At 41.9% G+C, this 16,622-nt stretch overlaps 2 protein-coding genes across 2 annotated transcripts in view; one reads left to right on the top strand and one right to left on the bottom strand.

The window, feature by feature from the left end:
- LOC116056460 (nuclear factor 7, brain-like) overlaps nt 1–16,622 on the bottom strand; it is a 313,536-nt gene that overhangs the window by 22,309 nt on the left and 274,605 nt on the right. The gene's annotated exons all lie outside the window — the stretch shown is intronic.
- Nucleotides 9,738–16,451, top strand: LOC116056490. Its single transcript, XM_031308614.2, has 6 exons — nt 9,738–9,777; nt 11,228–11,587; nt 11,841–11,968; nt 14,972–15,215; nt 15,394–15,663; nt 16,354–16,451. Exons 1-6 carry the CDS (start codon nt 9,738–9,740, stop codon nt 16,449–16,451), a joined length of 1,140 nt encoding a protein of 379 aa, XP_031164474.2.

The raw sequence follows: 16,622 nt of genomic DNA, 5'->3' as shown, positions 1-16,622 counted from the left end.
TGTATGTATATATATATATATATATATATACACATACATATATATATAAAATAAGGATGTTTAGTGACTCACCTACACGTCAACTTTTTTTTTGCAAGCGCATGTCCTGTGAAGGATATAGAAATAGTTAGAGTAGAATCTAACATATTACTTTTTAAAAAAAAGTAATTGACACCAACTCAAGTTACAAAGTTCAGATCAGAGAGCTGTTGGGCTGTAGACTAGTAATGCACCGAATATTCCTGAGAAACAGATCAGAGAGCTGTTGGGCTGTAAACCCAGTCTAGTCTTGGTCTGGTGATAGCTAGACTACTGTAGACTAGTAATGCACCGAATGTCGGTGACTGAAATTTTCGGCTAGAATAGCAACAAAAAAAACTATTTCGGTGTTTGGCCGAATGAATGAAAAAGGTTAGATTATTGGGTAAAATACATTTTCCCCAATAATCACATTTTTGATGACACGATCAAATATCAGTGAGTGTAGACTGAGAGGTGTGCGCGCTTTATAAATGTTGCAAACATGTCAGCAGTGTGGATGTTGAGGGTTAGACTTGTGCTGCGTTCCAGACACAATTTTTAGCCCGTAAGTTACAACTTCAAGTCACGACTCAGGACTTCGTTCCAGGCAAAGTCATGGCAAACCATTCTTCCTAGTGTTCGCTAGCGGCTACTTAACGTTGACGTTAGCTAGCACTAGCTGATACTAGCAATTTCTAGTCGGCGACATATTTTGGACTTCACTTAATAAACATAACCTGTAGTAGTACACAATCGTATGTGTATTGTTTTGATTACAATGTGCGGAATTACTTTACGTTGCCTATTTATGTCTATTTATTTCTATTTCTCACCGTTAATCACCGGCGTCTGTACAACATCAACAGGGGTCGCCATTGTTGTTTACGTCAAAAACTGTAACTGGGAGTACAACGATCTGGTACCAGCTCACGGGTAGTAAGTTACGGGTTTGACTGCCGTTCTAGGGCACTTTCACTGGTAGAAGGTTGTGAAATGTTATTGAGGGCTAGACTTGGACTGTATAGACTTTTGTCACGGCAGACATGTTGACATGTCATAGTAGGAAAAGCACAGGTGTATTCAAAACCATTAATGATGGCTGCATTCCACTTAGGAGAGGCCCTGGTATTGTGCATGCTGACTCACTGACATAGCTTACTGGGACACTTGATGGAATTGAGCCATTGTCAAGGTTATCAATTTCAGCTGTGCTTTTCCTACTATGACAAGTTAAAATGTCTGCTGTGAAAAAGGTCCATAAACTTTACTTCTACTTTACTTTCATTTCGGTGCCACTTTGTCAGAGAATAACTTTACATCTGAAGCGTTTAAAGACTCTATTTGTCCATTGTTTATTTCTAAAAACACACAACAATGTATAAAAGGCTCCATTACCTTGTATCTCACGTTATGGCTCTGTAGCAGATGTTTTTGTAAAAATAGGCTAACGATTGTGTCATAACCACGCGACTTACTATCTCATAGTAGAGGAATTACCGTATAGTACAGGAGAAGCTCTCAGGCAGTTTGGACTTACATTAGCTGTTTAAGTGTAATTACTAATGTTAACTATCATTTTAGTGATCAATAATTAGCCTGTGTCTATGTTATCTCCTTACATATACCTACGCTCTCCGTCTCTGCTAGATTGGGAATGATTGAGATTTCTCTTGGCACAGCTACCAGAAGACTTCCAACTTTCAGACAGGTTGCTCACGTCACATCTACGTCTTCAAGCTCAGTTGGAGGCTGCTCAGTAACGCTCAGCCATCACCGGAAAAGTGTTTCTAATATCCTTCACTGGTCTCCGTCCAGAGACACGGGATCTGGTGGTCCATTTTATATATGTCAATGAATAACCCAGATGGAGGGCGGGGCCAGACTCTGAGAGGGTGGAGCCATCTCTGAACCAGGTGACCTCCAGTTGGTGGATAGTGCAGATTACAGCAGAACAGTTCAGTGTGACTGCTTCTCCTCTTTTAAACTCTCCGTCATCTCTGGAGCTTCTTATCTTCATCTGAGCACCATCTGAAGTAAATATGGAAAATAAAATAAATGTGCATTATAAACATCCTTTATTACATTTAGGACATAGTTTTGAGCAAATTTAGCCCGAAGTGCATTAAAATGTTTTACTATAAACAACTACTGCAAATTCTCACTTAATATAATCTTAAAAAATGTCATTTTAAAAGCTCTTACCTACGACTGTGACTCTCACTCCTGCTAGGGCAGTAAAAGATGCTCTGGGATCATTAGTTTCCACTCTGAAGCGAAAAGTTGCGTCGTCTTCCTTCTGTAAATCTGTGATCTGTAAAGTGCAGTCTCCCTTCTTGTCTCCCAGGTATCTGTAAGGATGGTCGATGTTCTGTGATTCGCTGTCGTACACAAACGGAGTGGTAAGCAGACAGAATTCATGGTTGTTGCACCAAACGACTCTGATGATCTCAATCAAAACTTCTCTTCCATTGTCATCGACAGCACCAGAGGCCTGTACTACGAATCAAGATCAACATGTCCTGGATTTCTTTCAGTTCCCCGGCTTGACCTAACCTAACAACCGCAGTCCCACATAAGCTGTATCACGACGCTGGTTATCAACTAGTTCAATCAACCCAGGGTTTCCCAATCCAGCAGCGCGCGTGTTCACATAAAAGAGGCGGTGTTTGCGCAGCATGACCAATCGCAAACATCTACCAGAGCTGCATATTTTAAACAAGAAGAGCAAACTATAATTCTACATAAATATTAAGAACACAGACACGGTTTTACAGGCAAAATGCAGGAAGGAAAGCTGGCAAAAAAGCCGACGCTGTTATGCGTAAATCACAATGCTTATCCTATCAATATCCAGTGGTGTAGTCTACATGATAGTAAGCTCCAGGATTTCCATACATACACTTAAAAATTCCCAATGACACGTAACAACATACTTTCCATTATATGTTTGATATATTTTGAATTGTCATCTGTGCTTTTTTCTTCACATAGGCTCAATGGAGGTATTTCACCATAAATTGGTGCATAAAAGTATCGGAATGCAGGAAATGAAGTCGTTGATGCTTAAAACTTTCCTGGGGGAGGACACCCAGACCCCCCACTATGATATGCCCCCCTCCTCCCCCAAAGGCAGATTCGGGCCAATATACAGTACAGTACAGTACACCCACTACAATATATTAGACTAAACTGGTCACTTCCCCATCAGTCATGCACAAGATATGACCATAATTACACTTCTGCTTTCCATAAACTGTCGTTGCTTTAGGCTTTTATTTCAATTGCAACCCCAGCAGTGGTACGCGATCGTGAGAGAAAATAAAAAAAACAACATAAAAACATAATTTAAACCGATGTGCGCATTGGCAACACACGGCTCAAGAAGCCAACAAATAGCCTATACATAAATCCCTCCGCTGAAAATCTATATATTTCATAAAGATACCCATCAGGGAATATTAACGAGGTTGTCGGTCTCTAAATGTTTTAACTTTTATGAGCGCACCTCTCTCTCTCCGCACACATATATATATATATATATATATATATATACCGAGCTCCAGCTGATCTTCTAAGAACGGTGATGCCGTTATCAATCGAGTATTGATTGGTCAGTAGGCGGTGCTTTTACACCGGTTAATCTCTAATCTCCAACATAACCTGCTCCCGACCAGGTTAGGTGTTCAGCATAAGTTACCACGGCGATTGAACCCGATCACAAGTGATCCACCTTCGTAGTACAGAAAACCCTGGGTTGAGCCTGAAGTTACCTCGTTAACGCCAAATCTCGCTTCGTAGTACAGGCCTCTGGAACAACAACACAGTGAGATTAGGAATAAAGTAACTTGATTTAGAGCGAATGCTTTGATGTGAAAACTAATCAAATAGGGCTGGGTATCGCGGATGATTTCCGATTTGATAATATTTTCGAGTCAATATCAATCAGGTTAGGAAAATTTCAGATGTAATACCAGTTTAGCTTGGATGTTAAAGAGATTCTCAGAGAACGTATTTACCTAGTTAATGTTTACATTAAATGTCCAATATGTAATACTGACAGCAAGCGTTTAAAATAGTTACTGCAGTTCAAATTCAAATACTGAAAAGTCTCCCCTGGCCCCTCCTCCCCAGCGTCGAAGTTCACAGGAGTTGCCAGGTTGAGAACGTTAACGTCACACAATGTCAATGTTAGCTAATAGAGTTCTCAGGGTTTGACAGATTTTATTCTGTAAACATCTTACTGGTGTCAGCAAATACATGTTTATTCTGTATCAAACCATATAGCTTGGCAAAGGAAAGGAAATGTATTGGTAAAAATGTGTATGGGGGTCAGCCCTATGTTCCCACATTTCTAAGATTTTTCTTAAAATTAGGCCCTATGTTCCCACATTTCTAAGATTTTTCTTTAAATTAGGCCCTATATTCCCACATTTCTAGGACATTTTCAAAATTAGGTCTTGTGTTCCTACATTTCCCTTCAATTTAAAGGGATATTTCACCGCTGGAAAGCTGAATATATCTTTAAATTGGGTCACTTATGTAGTATAAATGTGAAAAAAAATTTGAAATTGGTGCCTTCTAGGCCGAGAAAAGCCAGGAAATGTATTTTTGGCTCATGTGGATGAAAGACACCAAATTCCAGAATGCACTTGCTTCGCTGCTCTGAGTACACTCCCAAGCCACGCCTACCATTTACAGACAGACAGTGAGACGGTCAACTCAATTCAAGTGTTTTATTGTCATTTCAACCATATACACGAAACAACGTTTCACCGTGGCTCAAGTGGTTACACAAATCAAATATATAAAAACGACATACGAAACACATTATATGCATCGTAAAGTTCAGCTAACACATACTAGCATTAGCGCTTGGTAGGCTGTAAAACACATTGGAGATGAGACAGCAGGTCTCATATTTCAGACACTGCAAAGTTATACATTGTTTGTCGGGCTATTTCGTTATTAAATTCACTTCTGATACTTTTTTAAGCGAGAAATGAACTATATAAAGCTCAAATATGGGCCGTTTTATGAAAATTGATGGCTAATTGCAAATTTGGTAAGACATGTCGGACTTTAGGAGCTCCACACAGTCTGATGAGAAAGCGGCAACCTCCATACCCAGTGAAAGTCACCGTTTCTCGGTTACTGGATGACCGGGGCTCAGGGCTCCGCCGAGCTCCGGAGCTGCAAGCTAGGCTATGTGTCCCATTTAATCCTATGGAAAAAGATTGTTGCTATTGTTGCTACACTTTCGGCATAACTTTCGTATATTTACAGTTTGAATTTCGTCACACCACTTACATATACCCCAAGGTCTTATAAAGCTACCAATGGTGTCCGATTTAAATTTAATGATTTTTTGTGAACATTAGGGGTTTCGTTAGCTGCGACTGTCCCTCCAACCCTATGTGTACAGGTAGCGGCTAGTTAGCTTCATTTTCGGCATAACTTTCGTATATTTACAGTTTGAATTTCGTCACGCCACTTACATAACATATACCCCAAGGTCTTATAAAGCTAACAATGGTGTCCAATTTCAATGTAATGATTTTTTGTGAACATTAGGGGTTTCGTTAGCTGCGACTGTCCCTCCAACCCTATATGTACAGGTAGTGGCTAGTTAGCTTCATTTTCGGCGTAATTCGAGTATATTTACAGTTTGAATTTCGTCACGCCACTTGGTAGGCTGTAAAACAGAGTATAAACACAGCCGTAAATTTGCGTGGAATGTAGAATGGTTTCATCTGACAGTCACAAACTCCACCAGCGGTTAGCAGCTAGTTGGATACAAGCACCCATTTCTGCAACAGTCCATGTTAAAAAAGCCCACCTCCACTAGCTAGCTAGTCTTACCCGGTGACAGAGCAGCACTGTTGTTCAGCCATGTTTCCACAACAACAAAAACACAGCAGTCTCTGAACTCGCGTTGGGAGTTTCGTTGAAGTTGGATGTAGTCCAGTTTGTTGTCGAAAGAGACACTTGCAAGCAGGATTGATGGGACAGGTGGCCGGCTGGCGTATGAGCTAGGGACATCCTCCGCGTCTCACCGCTGAGGATACCCCCTTACCGGTTAACGGCATGGAGCGACACCGCAGGCTGATGTGCTGGTCTCCGTAGCAGGCGAAGCCTGTCAAGTATTCTGGCTAGCGGCACCGCAGGCTGATATGCTGGTCTCCGTAGCAGGCGAAGCCTGGCACAGGTAGCTGGCTAGCGTTAGCTTCCACCTAGCTCCAACTCCTACCCTTGTCCCGCTTTCCACACACCGCTGAGGATGTCCTCTTACCGGCTAGCAATGAATCCCGGTGGTACATGTGTGCGGTAGTTTGTATGCACATAATTGTTGTTCTAAAATTTCCTTCAGGATGAATAAATCTGTTTCTGCTGAGAAGCTAAGCGATGATTCAAGATGGCTGACACTTGTTTTTACCTCGGCATTCACGTCCAACCCCCTATGAGCTATGCGGAAGTACTGGCTGTAGTCCTTTGCCTCTGGAAAAATGAATACCGATGATGCAAAAATCGTCATTTTACGTCATCGGTATAAATTTTTACAGACCCACAATACAGAGATCTCCCCTCTCAGGGGGACATGAGGGAGGGAAGCATGGTCATTCAAAAATACTACCGTGTTTCTGCTGATACAAACCTTAATGCTAAATTGGTGAAGTATCCCTTTAAGCCCTATACTCCCACAACATTTTTTAGGGTTAGGGTTAGGGGGATAAAATCTGATACAAATTTATGAAAAAGGAAATGTGGGAACATAGGGCCTATTTTTTTTTTTTAAATTCTTAGAAATGTGGGAACATAGGGCTGTGGGAACATAGGCACGCTCCCTGTGTATGAACCCTGTTAAAGGACTTTTTACTGAACAGCACTAACATGTGACAATGACTTGTGATTGACAACGATACAGTGAAACTGTTGAACCCAGCCAGAGAGGAGAGAGACCATAAAACAACTATACAACTACACCATGGTATACTATTAAAAAACCAATCTCTGACACATTAACATTTGAATTTAGCTGACAAAAAGACGGAGTAACACGTTGGTTTGAGTCTAAGGGCGTTTTTTACACGTTTTAGCTCTGAAAAAGAAGTGTGACCTATTATTAGTCAGTATTTTTTTCACACATCTGACACTGCACAGGGACACAGACGCCTCTGACGATTCTACAGTCAGTCAGTGTCTTTCTCATCGCTGCTGCAGGTTCAACATTCGAACAAGTAAAACATTAAATCAACTCATTAAAAAAGAAAGGATGGCAGTGTGGGACAGAAAGATTTACTGTTGCTTCACGTTACTGCTCACTGGTAAGACATGGACTTTATTTACATTACATTAATATCTTTAATGATGTTTTTGTCAGTTAGTTTTTCACATCAAACTGATAAACTCTAGAAACATTTAGACTTCTGAAGTTGCAGCTCTGAATCTGTTTTTAATATTTTCTCGTTTTGTTTTCTGTTTTAATAGCTGAGGCCCATTTTCTTTAGTACTGTTGGGTTAAAATAATCAATCACCAATTAAAATTGATCTTTGTTTGAGTGATCTGTTATTGATTAATTAAATCCTGAAATCTATCTTTGAATATCTGCCTTTTCACCAAGAATGTAACTAGTTATTTTGGTGTCTAAACTTCTCGCTCACTTTTTGTCGATTTTTTATAGTTTTTATGGTCTCCTCTCTGGCTGTAGTCGACAGTTTCACTGTATTGTGTCGATGACTGCTGTAGTTTCAATCAATCAATCAACATTTATTTATATAGCACTTTACAGTAACCAACAGGTATCCAAAGTGCTTAACATCAGAATCAAGACTAAAACACACATCATATAACATATCACACAATAAAAAGAATGACACATAGAAACAATAAAGTCAGAAGAGGTTGCATATAAATAGGAGAAGGAAATTGTCACACCACTACTATGTATTAAAAGCCTTTCTAAACAGATAAGTTGAGTTTAGATCTAAAAAGTGCTACATCTGTAGTCGTCCGAATTTCAGGGGGTAATTTGTTCCAGAGTCTCGGGGCAGCAACTGCAACAGCCTGATCACCCCCCCGTTTATACCTAGACCTTGGGACTTCTAAAACCAGCTGATTTGAGGACCGCAAGGACTGGTTGTGCTCACGCAGGGTAAAGATCTTGGACAAATACTCCGGGGCCAGGCTGTTTAAGGCCTTGAAAACAAACAATAAAATCTTAAAATCGATTCTAAAACGCACAGGGAGCCAATGAAGGGTGTAGAGAACAGGAGTGATGTGTGCGCGTCTAGATGTGTTAGTTAAAAAGCGAGCAGCAGCATTTTGTACAAGTTGAAGTCGTGAGATGGAGGTCTGATTCAGACCAACATAAAGAGCATTACAGTAATCCAACCTTGAACTAATAAAAGCATGAATAGCCTTTTCTAGATCATGCCTGTTAAGGAAGGGTTTAACTTTAGCCAGGAGACGAAGCTGGAAAAAGCTCATTCTAACAACATTGCTGATTTGTTTATCAAATTTCAAGTTGCAAGCAAAAGTAAACCCCAGATTTTTGACAGCTGGCTTAAGGTATGAAGCCAAGGCTCCCAAACTCACAGCTGGACAGTTTGGCATACCTGAAGTACTAAAGACGATACACTCAGTTTTAGCTTCATTCAAATGAAGAAAGTTTTGTGAAACCCACAACTTAATATCATTAATACAGCTAAGCAGGGAGTCTAGTGCGACACTGTCATTCGGTTTCATAGGCAAATAAATTCGTAAATCATCTGCATAACAATGAAAAGACAGGTTATGTTTTCCTATAATAGCCCCTAAAGGCAACATATATAAGGAAAACAGAACTGGGCCAAGAATAGAACCCTGGGGTACCCCACAGGAGAGAGGAGCAGTTGACAAGGATAAGTCACCAATCATGACAGAGAAGCTTCTATTTGTCAAATAGGATCTAAACCATGTAAGTACTGAGCCTCGGATGCCTACACACTGATCAAGGCGAGAGAGGAGGACTGCATGGTCCACTGTATCAAACGCCGCTGTGAGGTCCAAAAGCATTAAAACAGCCGGATTCCTGGCATCTACAGTCAAGGCAATATCATTGTGTACTCTAAGCAGTGCAGACTCAGTGCTATGACGTGATATAAAACCAGATTGAAATTTTTAAAACACAAAGTTGTAAAAAGGCTTGCAGCTGTATAAAAACAACTTTTTCCAAAACCTTTGACAGAAAAGGCAGATGTGAAACTGGTCTAAAATTGGACAATACTGTGGGGTCAAGCTGAGGCTTCTTAGGTAAGGGTCTGACCACAGCATGTTTGAAAGCAGCTGGGACAGAGCCTAAGCTAAGACAGGAATTAAAAAAAAGTAAGAAGACTTGACCCAATGGTGCTATTAAAAACCTCCTTCACTATCCTGGCAGGAACAATGTCTAAAGGACAGTTGGTCGATTTCATGTGTTGCACTACCTCAGTTAGCAATGTCAGAGAAACTGGCTTAAATTCCCCAAACACAGCAGAGTGCGTAGGAGCAGCAGGTACAAACACACTGACATTAGCACTGGCGTTTTGCCTGACAGAAGCAACTTTGTCAATAAACTAACAGAGAAAATTCTCACAAGTACTGTTTGAAACATCTGTCGGCGCAGAGGTGCATGGATTCACAACAGAGTTTATCACATTGAATAACACTCTAGGTTCATGGCAACTGCTAGCTATGAGAGATGAGAGATGCTGCATCTTCGCCACCTTCACAGCCTTCTGGTATGCTGCTAGACTGTCCCTTAATAAACCCAGAGATACATGCAAATTGTCCTTCTTCCATCTTCGTTCAGCTGGTCTGCAGTGTTGCCTAAGGGCCCTTGTGGTGTCATTTAGCCAGGGGTCCACCTTAGGTTTAATAGTTTTAGTCTGAACAGGGGCAATAGAGTCCAAAATGTCAGTACATGTGGAGTGGAACACAGAGAGAATGTTATCTGGGGAAGAGGGAGAGACCAGACCATTCTTTGCATAAAACTGTGAGCCCACAAACGCAGAAGCAAACTCTCCAGTTGGAGAGGAGGAAATGCAGCGGCGCCTAGAAGTTGAGGATATAGGCCTACTAGCAGGTGGTGGAACACTGATCTCAAACCTGATGGGGAAGTGATCTGAAATACCAGTTTCTGTTATTTCAATGAGTGAAACTGAAAGCCCATATGAGATGATGAGATCCAGGGTGTGGCCAAGATGATGTGTCGGCCCTTCCACACATTGATTAAGGCCAAATGAGTTCAAAAGAGTTTTAAAATCATGAGCAAGTGGGTTTGAGGGACAACACACATGGATATTGAAGTCCCCACAAATCAGGAGCTTGTCATATTTAGGAACAACATCAGCTAAAAACTCTATAAAACTCGCTCATAAAATCCTTGTTGAGTTCTGGTGGGCGATAAATAACTGCACACAACACAGGAGAATCCAGGTCAGCCACAAACAGCTGAAGCTCGAAACTATTATAACAGGATGCAGGTAATAATCTGCATCTGTACTCATCTTTGAAGAGAGTGGCCAGCCCACCACCCCGACCTGACACTCTGGGAGAGTTGAGGAAAGAACAGCTGGGGGGGAGGAGCTCCGAGAAGGCGCTGTCATCACCTGGTTTCAGCCAGGTTTCCGTCAACAACAGAAAGTCCAGCGCATTTGTCGTAAAGAAGTCATTCAAAATAAAAGTCTTATTCGTGAGTGATCTAGTGTTGATCAGCGCCATGCGAATTGAGCGTCTTTCAGTCTGTTGGGAAGCACGATTGATCGGGCGGAGATTCCCATGCTCACAGCCTCGCTTTGAGCGTTTCCTGTTCCAGCAGCGGGGAGATGGGCACTTGTTTGTCAAAACTGACGTTTGTAGTTTGTCAATGACTGTCATGTTAGTGCTGTTCAGTAAAAAGTACTTTAAACAAACTTTTTGGAGGTCAGTTCTTAATGTAAACATTAACCTGGTAAATAACTTCTCTGAGAATCTCTTTTACATCTACGCTAAACTGGTATTGTATCTGAAATTTTCCTAATCTGATTGATATTGAATCGAAAATGTTATTGAATCGGGAACTTGTACATTTGGAATCAAATTCAGGAAATCATCCGCAATACCCAGCTCTATTTTGATTAGGTTTCACATCAAAGCATTCACTCTAAATCAAGTTCCTTTAATCCTAATCTCACTGTGTTGTTGTTCCAGCTGCTCTTGGTCAAAGTGTGAACTATCCAGATCCTGTTTGTGGTGTGATAGGATCAACAGTCACCCTCCCCTGCTACTTCATACCACTGAAGTCTGTCAGTTACTATGGAAGAGAAGTTTTGATCGAGGTCGTCAGAGTCATCTGGTGCAAGAATCATGAAACCTGTCAGTCTGTGTATGACAGCAAATCAAACAACAATGACCCTCGTTACAGATACCTGGGAGACAAGAAGGGAGACTGCACTTTACAGATCTCAGATTTACAGAAGGAAGACGACGCAACTTTTCTCTTCAGAGTGGAAATGAATGATCCCAGAGCATCTTTTACTGACCCAGCAGGAGTGAGCGTCATAGTCGCTGGTAAGAGCATCCTGTGGTAATGCTATCGAAAACAAAAATGTCAAATGTCAAATATCAATAACTTAACCCTGTTATTTCTACAGTTCTGATTGATATGGAATTAAAAATGTTATTGAATCAGGGCCTTGTGAATTCTGAATTGAATTCGGTAAAACCTTTGGCAATACCCAGCCCTATTTATTAGTTTTCACATCAAAGCATTCACTCTAAATCAAGTTCCTTTATTCCTAAACTCCCTGTGTTGTTGTTCCAGCTGCTCTGGGTCAATGTGTGAACTATCCAGATCCTGTTTGGGCTGTGAAAGGATCGACCGTCACCCTCCCCTGCTCCTTCACACCACTGAAGTCTGTCAATGACAATGGAAAAGAAGTTTTGATCGAGGTCGTCAGAGTCGCCTGGTGCCAGAGCCCTCACATGTGTAAGACAGGCAATCCGTCTGTGTACGACAGTGAATCAAACAACAACAACCCTCGTTACAGATACCTGGGAGACAAGAAGGGAGACTGCACTTTACAGATCTCAGATTTACAGCAGGAAGACTACGCAACTCTTCGCTTCAGAGTGGAAGCTAATGACCGCAGAGCATCTTTCACTGACCAATCAGGAGTGAGAGTCAGACTCTTAGGTAAGAGCATCCTATGAAAATGCTATCAAAAACAAAACACAATGATTGCCCCTTGTAGCAGAAAACCATTAGAATTGTTTTGAAGGACATGTTCAATGCAAGTTTTTCATCCACTTTGTGTTTTTTTGGCCTAACTTCACACTGGCACTTGAAATCAGCTCCGTAATATGCAATGCGCCTCCAGTGGACGTCGTGCTACTACTCGGAAGCGAGTAGAAAAAAAATGGCAGAGAGACTAGAACAACCCATTCTGTCAGTGTCCGAATGTCCAATTCTCTATGACCTCTCATCTGAGGGCTATAGAGATATAAACAGAAAGGCTGCTGCGTGGAGAAAAGTTGCCCAGGATGTTGATATGTCAGGTCAGTTAAATGTGAAATAGTGGTATAACGCAGAGATGGGGACTCGGGTCTGACCGAAGAGGACAAGTGCTTTGGTGCCTACTCTAAAAGTGCTGGTTGACAAGTAGCTAATGCTAATGTTTGGTCTATAAAGTTAGCTAATTCTTGGTGGGTAACATAAGATTACCACATCGTTCAACTTGCACGTTATTTTTAGTATGATTGTTTTGACCATGGTTAACAACTCTGGGCTAACCCACGAATTCATCAGTAACGTTAACTGTACAGATAGACGACTAATCTAATGGTAATTTAGCCAGCTAGCACACCCCTGTCTGTCTGCCTCACTCTCCTAGCGCTGCAAGGCTTCAGTCGGGATGAGAGCTGACAACAGCCCCGGCCATCCACAGTCAGCCCCCCCCCCCAAACCCTCACAGCCAGCTAACAGCCAGCCACTATTATTACAGCCCCGGGGACACATCCACAGTCAGCCCCCAGCCAGCTAGCAGCCAGCCACTATCATTACAGCAATCCCTCTAAATCAAGTTCCTTTAATCCTAATCTCACTGTGTTGTTGTTCCAGGTGCTCTGGGTCAAAGTGTGAAATATCCAGATCCTGTTTGTGGTGTGATAGGATCGACAGTCACCCTCCCCTGCTCCTTCACACCACTGAAGTCTGTCAATGACAATGGAAGAAAAGTTTTGATCGAGGTTGTCAGAGTCGTTTGGTGCAACAACGATGAGTTCTGTCTGCTTACCACTCCGTCTGTGTACGATAGCAAATCAAACAACGACCCTCGTTACAGATACCTGGGAGACAAGAAGGGAGACTGCACTTTACAGATCTCAGATTTACAGCAGAAAGACAACGCAACATTTCGCTTCAGAGTGGAAGCTAATGATCCCAGATCAACTTTTACTGGCCAACCAGGAGTGAGAGTCACAGTCGTAGGTAAGAGCATTAAAAATAAAAAATTTTAAGATTATATTAAGTGAGAATTTGCAGTAGTTGTTGTTTATAGTAAAACATTTTAATGCACTTCGGGCTAAATTTGCTCAAAACTATGTACTGAATGTAATGAAGGATGTTTATAATGCACATTTATTTTATTTTTGATATTTACTTTAGATGGTGCTCAGATGAAGATAAGAAGCTCCAGAGATGATGGAGAGTTTAAAAGAGGAGAAGCAGTCACACTGAACTGTTCTGCTGCAATCTGCACTATCCACCAACTGGAGGTCACCTGGTTCAGAGATGGCTCCGCCCTCTCAGAGTCTGGCCCCGCCCTCCATCTGGGTTATCTGACTGCAAAGGATTCTGGGAACTACACCTGTGGTTTGAAGAGGAACAACCGCACCCTCTCCGTGCCGTACAGCCTTCACGTGGAAGATGAGGAAGGTTTGTTTGATCAGTTTTCTGTTTGTAGGAAATAATTATTTAAACTTAAATAGAGTTGTGAAGTAGGAGAAATCTATTACTGAGGATGTCAGTGATTAACCGTGTCCTGATAGCCTGGTCCTACCAGACTCTGGTCTTACCAGACTCTGTTCCATTAGCCTGGTCCTACCAGACTGGTCCTACCAGACTCTGGTCCATTAGCCTGGTCCTACCGGACTCAGGTCCACTAGCCTGGTCCTACCGGACTCAGGTCCATTAGCCTGGTCCTACCAGACTCTGGTCCATTTCATTTGTACAGAGAGTCTGGCCTCTCTCCATTGACAAGTGTTAACTTCCTTGAAGGCGGGTACTCTGTTGAAGTTTAAAACTATTGGATCTGCCCAGAGCCACTCTGGATCTGCCATAACCAGTCACTAATGTTTGGTCGTGACGTCAGCTTTGCATCGCTAGAGTTCACCTTAGCTAACTCCTTCACTACTAACGGAGCGAAAATCACACTGTTCCCGGACCCTGTGGGGAGGAGGGCCACAACATCATGGCCACCAACAAAACTCAGCAAAGATTGTTCTTGCTCGGGCTTTAACTTCTGGATATTCGGCAGCGTTGCCACAACGGACCGAATGGCATCGATAACATTTTTCTCCGCCGCCTTTACAGAACTACATCTCAAACTAGCGCATGACCTTAACGTCATCGTTCTCAGCCACTCCCTCTGTTCACTGATTGGACCACTAAAGATTTAGCTGGAGAAAACCCGCGAATATACTGCAAAACCAGACGTAGTACTGAAGAAAAATTAAAATTGAGCAGAAGTACGTAGGAGGGAGGAGCCAGGCTAAGAGACAGGCAAATCAAGTTCCTTTTCCTAAACTCACTGTGTTGTTGTTCCAGGTGCTCTTGGTCGAAGTGTGAAATATCCAGATCCTGTTTGTGGTGTGATAGGATCAACAGTCACCCTCCCCTGCTCCTTCAACACACTGATGTCTATCAGTGACAATGGAAGAGAAGTTTTGATCGAGGTCGTCAGAGTCGTTTGGTGCAACAACCATGAATTCTGTCTGCTTACCACTCCGTTTGTGTACGACAGCGAATCACAGAACAACGACCCTCGTTACAGATACCTGGGAGACAAGAAGGGAGACTGCACTTTACAGATCACAGATTTACAGAAGGAAGACGACGCAACATTTGGCTTCAGAGTGGAAACTAATGATCCCAGAGCAACTTTTACTGACCCAGCAGGAGTAAGAGTCACAGTCGTAGGTAAGAGCTTTTAAAATGACATTTGTTTAAGATTATATTAAGTGAGAATTTGCAGTAGTTGTTGTTCATAGTAAAACATTTTAATGCACTTCAGGCTAAATTTGCTCAAAACTATGTACTGAATGTAATAAAGGATGTTTATGATGCACATTTATTTTATTTTTCATATTTACTTCAGATGGTGCTCAGATGAAGATAAGAAGCTCCAGAGATGACGGAGAGTTTAAAAGAGGAGAAGCAGTCACACTGAACTGTTCTGCTGCAATCTGCACTATCCACCAACTGGAGGTCACCTGGTTCAGAGATGGCTCCGCCCTCTCAGAGTCTGGCCCCGCCCTACATCTGGGTTATCTGACTGCAAAGGATTCTGGGAACTACACCTGTGGTTTGAAAAGGAACAACCGCACCCTCTCCGTGCCGTACAGCCTGCACGTGGAAGATGAGGAAGGTTTGTTTGATCAGTTTTCTGTTTGTAGGAAATACTTATTTAAACTTAAATAGAGTTGTGAAGTAGGAGACATCTATTACTGAGGATGTCAATGATTAACCGTGTCCTGATAGCCTGGTCCTACCAGACTCTGGTCAATTTCATTGGTCCAGAGAGTCTGGCCTCTCTCCATTGACAAGTGTTAACTTCCTTGAAGGCGGGTACTCTGTTGAAGTTTAAAACTATTGGATCTGCCCAGAGCCACTCTGGATCTGTCATAACCAGTCACTAACGTTTCGGTCGTGACGTCTATTGCTGAGGATGTCAATGATTAACCGTGTCATTGAGGCCTGTAAGTCATATAATTAATTAATTCAAGTATCAAAAGAGAGGAGTCGTCGCTGTCCGTGTTTTGACAGACACACTGGGGCCAAAGTTGAAAACCAAAATCAGCCAAACAGTAAAGTTTATGGACCTCTTTCACAGCAGACATTTTGACTTGTCATAGTAAGAAAAGCACAGCTGAAATTAATAACCTTAAACAACATTAACGATGGCTCAATTCCATCAAGTGTCCCAGTAAGCTATGTCAGTGAGTCAGCATGCACAATACCAGGGCCTCTCCTAAGTGGAATGCTGCCATCATTAATGGTTTTGAATACACCTGTGTTTTTCCTACTATGACATGTCAACATGTCTTCTGTGAAAAAGGTCTATACAGTCCAAGTCTAGCCCTCAATAACATCCACACTGCCGACATGTTTGCCACATTTATAAAGCGTCTGCACCTCTCAGTCTACACTGATTGATATTTGATCGTGTCATCAAAAACATAATTATTGGGTAAAATGTATTTGGCCTTTTCATTCATTCGGCCAAACACCAACATTTTTTTTGCTATTCTGGCCGAAAATTTCAGTAGCCAAACATTCGGTGCATCACTAGTCTACAGTCCAACAGCTCTCTGATCTGTTTCTCAG

Source organism: Sander lucioperca, chromosome 6 (assembly GCF_008315115.2).
Source record: "Sander lucioperca isolate FBNREF2018 chromosome 6, SLUC_FBN_1.2, whole genome shotgun sequence".
In the NCBI taxonomy this organism is placed as follows: domain Eukaryota; kingdom Metazoa; phylum Chordata; class Actinopteri; order Perciformes; family Percidae; genus Sander; species Sander lucioperca.
This window is presented reverse-complemented; position numbering and strand designations above follow the sequence as displayed.

What these genes read in the sequence shown, in the direction of transcription:
- LOC116056490 (XM_031308614.2), top strand. Translation starts at nt 9,738, where the DNA reads ATGAGAGATGCTGCATCTTCGCCACCTTCACAGCCTTCTG. An exon ending in AGTGAGCGTCATAGTCGCTG is followed by an intron (nt 11,588 to 11,840) that starts GTAAGAGCATCC and finishes TTGTTGTTCCAG; the next exon opens with CTGCTCTGGGTCAATGTGTG. An exon ending in GAAAAGAAGTTTTGATCGAG is followed by an intron (nt 11,969 to 14,971) that starts GTCGTCAGAGTC and finishes GTTTTGATCGAG; the next exon opens with GTCGTCAGAGTCGTTTGGTG.